The following is a 5,149-nucleotide window of genomic DNA, read 5'->3' on the forward strand; positions in this document are numbered from 1 at the left end:
ACGCATATGCACACTGTCCAGCGTTTAAAGGGTCCTTTTTTGGGGTAGGAAAAGCAAGTAGATGCTTACCATAATCCTTTTCCTCCTAGGAGGTCGCATCATACATAAATCTTAACGTTTCATCCGTTAGCTTTGAGGTATGCTAAGGCCATAATTATTTGTTAATTGATTTTCTTTGAAATTTGCATTAGTGCAGCAAGATGTTTCAGACTGAAGGGCTGTTTCTGTCTCTTGCTTTTTCTCTGGTTAAGCTGTGAAGAACCTGTTTAGTTTATCTTCCAAAGTATCTGTAAGGGCTGACAGCCCGGGGCTGCTCCAGCAGACCAGAGGTGATGGTGGCAGCAGCAGCCCATTAACAGGCACTGAGTGGCTGCTGCCCTCAGCCTCTCGCAGGTGACTAGTAAAGTTATCGTTTTTCCTCCCCCTTCCAAAGACAAAGAGCCTCTTTCTCTCTTTGGAGCAAAAGACCGAACTTAGGTCTGCTTTGTGATTTTTATTTGGGTAGGGCCATTGCTGAGCAATGGGCTGTGTGGGGTGGGAGGAGCAGGTGTGTGTTTGCTGCTGGGATTGATATTAAGTGGACTACTCACGTTCTCTCACAGTAAGAAATCCATTTCCAATGAGATCTTATCCTCACTATCCGCCTCAACGACCTGGATTTTTGCCGCCGCTGCCGACACCTCCTGAAAACAGAGTTGAGCCACCTCAGTCAAATCCATCAGCTGCAGAACAAACTGAACCCCAGCAGGAGACTTGATGGTCATTTGAGCAACGTGCTGAACCGTTTCTGTGCTCTCCTAACGGCATTTTTCCTTACGTTAAGTAACCGTTGTTACTTAGGTATATATAAACTACTTTGCTCAAATTGAAGCTTAATAGAGAATTCTCAGGATAGTATTTTGTAAATAAAGAATGAAATAACTATGAATATTGTGAATAAGTGATTTCCATTGTACAATAGCCATTTTAAATTAAGTATTTCTAACTTGAGTAATCTCTTCAGAGGTGTATAAAAGTCCATCTGCTTTGTCCTTGTTTAGTTGTACAGGGGATCTCTCTGCATGCCAAAAGCGCTGCCTGCTGCTTTATGACTAGAATGTGAAAACAGTTAATAAAAGTCTGCTGAAAATGAAGGAAATGTCACTGTTAACGTGGTACTATGGAAGTAGTTGAAGAGGAATTAATATCATTTGCCACTACACCCGTACTCTGGTAATGACCTCACAGGTAATCTTTCAGCTGTCAGAGCTTTACGAAGTGGCAGTTGTCCTGCTGCTACAGTGGGAGGGAAGGGGAAGAGGAAGCGTAGCGCAACTCTCACATCACTGTTCAAAACTTATGCTGTAGGGTAGGTGTTTTATTAAAAATGTGTAGATGGGTTTTTTATGAGATGAGGGGGAAGGAGGCAGAGCTGTGTCACGCTTCAGCACCACCAGGCCCTTGCCTTTGAAGATGCAGGCCTGCACTGAACTAATATTAGGAGTTTTTTTTTCTACTGTTTCAAAATGAATTCAGTTTATTAGTCTTTCAGATTTTAACATGGGCATTTGGGAAGCTGGGTGGGACAAAAACAACCCCACTTCCTTCAGCTCAAATTTGGGGAGCAGTCAGGATTTAGCAACAAAATGGCCACATAGGATAAGGCAGGAGCTTTCTGTGAGCGTGTTCAGCCTAACACAGAGTCCAGGCAATTAAAACTGCAAGGCAAGGGGTAGAATTTCTTTCTTGTCTAGAACAAGCAGAGAAGCAAGTATACCCAATACGCATAGCAAAAAAAAGCAACAAAAGGGGTCAAGATTATGCTGCTGTGGCAAACGCTAAAAAAACCCAAACAAATGTATAATAATGCACTGGGCTTCACAAAAAAAAAAAAAAAAAGGGAGAATAAAAAAATATGAGGAAGAGGCAGCAAACTACAGCATTAATAATTTTGAATGGCTATAAAAGCATTTGGTGTGTTATCTCATCCACTTCTTCCCTGTGGTCACAGCCACCAGGAGAGGCACCCTCCGCATACCTGCAGCCACGATGCCAGATCTGGACCGAGCCTACCTCCATTTTTACTGACTATTGTACAATCTAGAGATTTCTGCCAGAAGCCATGGGCTCTTCTGCCAGTTTAGCTTCAGATTGAAAACCATGTAATTCCTCACCATGCAGTCAGTCGGTAGGGGACTCTAAGATAAATAAAGAAGGAAACCGTTTTTAGCAAGCCCCTGCTTGCCACCACAGCTGTGGGCAGCTCCCCCGTTCTCTGCACACACACACACCCCACACAGTTTCAGCCTTTAATAGAAATGCAGCCACCACACCCCATAATTAGAAGTTACAAAAAATAAAAAATCACCAGCCCACTTTTTTTTGGTAATTGTTTAGGTCAGGTCTGCTGAGGGAAAGGAGCTTTTTCTTTCTGCAGCTCAGTGCTCCTGCTCCTCCTGTTATTTCCACAGCTGCTTCTTCCAGCTGCAGAAATCCTCTGTGGCTCATTCCTGTGATTTCTTTAGTCTCCCTTCTACTCCTAGGTTAGTCCTCAAAGGCATTTCAGTAGCCCTTTGTCCTTGAGCTATCCTGCAACAACTTGGACAACAGACTTTTTAAAGCATTATCTACATTATGCTAAGTAGCAGTTAGAACAATTCCATTTGGCTGTGGCATGATTTTTTAGCCAATTAGTTACCTTCTAAAGGCTCTAAATTTGCCCAGAAGACTTCACCAGGATTCCAAAATGAACAATGTGGTTTTCCCCTCACCCTTCAAACCAGTCCCAGGAACAACCAGAACTGCCAACTGTCCCCTTGCCCCCACAGGTAGAACCAGTGGATACCACCCAGCTCCTCACTGGAACAATCCTGCCACCAGGAGAACCCATTCCTTTTTTTCCAGCTCACACTAAGGGTTGCAAACTACTTAGGAAGGTAACTATAGTTTATGAACAAATACAGTATGTCTCTGTGTGGGTTAAATATTTGTTCTAGCTTGTAACTAAGATAACCGTCTACAAAAAAACAATTCTTCCTCCAGTCTGCTCTATGCCTACAATGATGTTGGACGCTGCAGGCAAAACAAAAATTAGCCAGACTAAGGCTAATGCAGGACAAGTGTGGATTAGATCATCCCACAGAGAAAATGGAATCATTTCAGACTCCCCCTCCTCCCAGTAATAGCCCAAAATTTTATTTGCAGACAAGCAATTTAAAAACAAGCTCAGATTTATGCAGTAGGAAGCAGGGTGTAGTAACCCAACAGATGTATTTAGATATGTTTTAACAGAGAAGGGTCACACAAGTGCTTATGGGGTGAAGTCCCTGTCCTGCGTCCGTGTGTCCTCCCCCTCAGAAGAAAAAGCCATACAGTTTGAACAACTGAAGGCTTGTGTTCCAAGTCCCTGCTCCTAAATCTAGAATGCAGCAAGACTAACTTGACATTGCTGACTCTTTATGGAAAAGAAAAAAAAAAACACAAAGAAAAACACAAAAAAAAACCCTTAAAAATCCCCTTTGGGATTATACAAGCTCAAAGTAATTTCACAGAGTCTGTAGGGCCCCGCTCCAGACACACATGCCCTTTCCCTGTTAGGACCCATCTTTATTTCCTTACATTTGATTTCAAATTGCTTCAGCCCAAATCCTTTCACCCTGGTATCACTAATTCAGATTACTGCTAAAAATACAAACAACAAACCTGACTTTTATTTATTTCTAAGAGAACAGAACAATCAATCAGAGGCATATTGCCCCAGCGCTGCTCAGGGCTTGGGTTTCACCACACACTGGTGCCTTACTGCACTCCCTCTACTTGAAATAAATACAGACTACTATAATCTTTCTTAGATACATTGACTTGGTACCTGGAATCCTGGCCATACCCAGTGATTAACTTCAGCCGGGGTGGGAAGTCAAAGCACCCACAAGAAACACCCCTTGGTACAGCCCCCTTTGAACACCGCGGCTGTAACCCCAAAGTGAAAGGGCTGCGCGTGTGTCGTCAAGTGGCCTCTTCTTCCTGCTCCTTATCTTACAAGATTAAATTAATTAAAAACAAAACAGAGGATAGGTTAGACTAGAAGTGAGAAACAGGTTTATGTAACAGAAAGGTAAACAAGTTGCTTCCCAACTGCGTTAAGTCAGGCAGTTATCCATAGAAACACAGCAGTCCACAGAGACAAAATTAATGTCTGTTTAGACGCAGTATTTGCTTCAGAAGAGCCAGAAATCTTGATCACTTTATGACCAAATTTAAGGTCCAGATGATGCTGACCAACCCCCATCAGATTTAACTGCTACATAAACCTCTCCCCTGAGGCTGAGCCCTGAAAAGCGCCGACGCCAAGCCCCGCTACTTCACTTTACTGGGGTATGAAAACCTGCAACTGTATTTACCTTATTACCCACAGCATCTCTTCAGTGTGTTGGTCCATGACCTTGCTTCCCAAACCTAGAAGACCTAGGAGACTGCTTAAACAACAAGCGGGGCGATTCTCAACACTTGGTAGTGGTTTGGACGATGGCAAAATGAGTTTTGGAAGCTGCAATTCAATCCATGCTTGGCAGGCGCACGCAGCACAGCCACTCCGGCAATTCCCACAGCATTCCCGGCCACCACGGGGCACCGCAGCTCCTCCACAGCTTGCCAGACATTCGCAGTTCTCACTCCGAATGCATCGCTACGTACCCTGGAGTACGGATAAAAGGTCAAACTGAAGCATTGCGGGTATTCATAATCTATTTAATAGTGGGACACCAAAGAAGTACTACACATTTTTTTTTTCTTGAGCACATTAGATTTTGATTTAAGCAATTGCAACGGATGCAGGAATTTCTCAAAAATAGTCTTTTCTATGTTCTACAATCCACAGTTTACTGTATCAGTCTAATAAGTCATATCAATGATAATACTCTTTGTGCTAACTGGTCTGATAGTCTGATCTTTAGCAAAGCATCCTTCCGTGTCCTCCACCACCACCACCCCCCAAAATGTTGACAAAATTCAGCCAAATTAAAAAAAAATAAAATTACTGAACGACTTTAGACTCTTTTGTTGACCTAAACACAATGGGAGCTACCAGTTATACACAGCTTATGAACGATGTTGCGTTTTAATTCTAGAAATCTTCATGCTGATACAATAAAGTATTTTATACAGCGATCAA

At 42.8% G+C, this 5,149-nt stretch overlaps 1 protein-coding gene across 7 annotated transcripts in view; it reads left to right on the forward strand.

The window, feature by feature from the left end:
- MIA2 (MIA SH3 domain ER export factor 2) overlaps positions 1-1,861 on the forward strand; it is a 44,312-nt gene extending 42,451 nt beyond the window's left edge. For all 7 annotated transcript variants that reach the window (XM_074585203.1, XM_074585200.1, XM_074585201.1 and 4 more), the window contains one exon: positions 603-1,861. In XM_074585203.1, the coding sequence (XP_074441304.1) occupies positions 603-757 (155 nt within the window). In that variant the 3' untranslated portion in view covers positions 758-1,861. The remainder of the gene's footprint in view (positions 1-602) is intronic.
- Positions 1,862-5,149: the final 3,288 nt, after the last annotated feature.

Source organism: Larus michahellis, chromosome 4 (assembly GCF_964199755.1).
Source record: "Larus michahellis chromosome 4, bLarMic1.1, whole genome shotgun sequence".
NCBI classification, from domain to species: Eukaryota; Metazoa; Chordata; class Aves; order Charadriiformes; family Laridae; genus Larus; species Larus michahellis.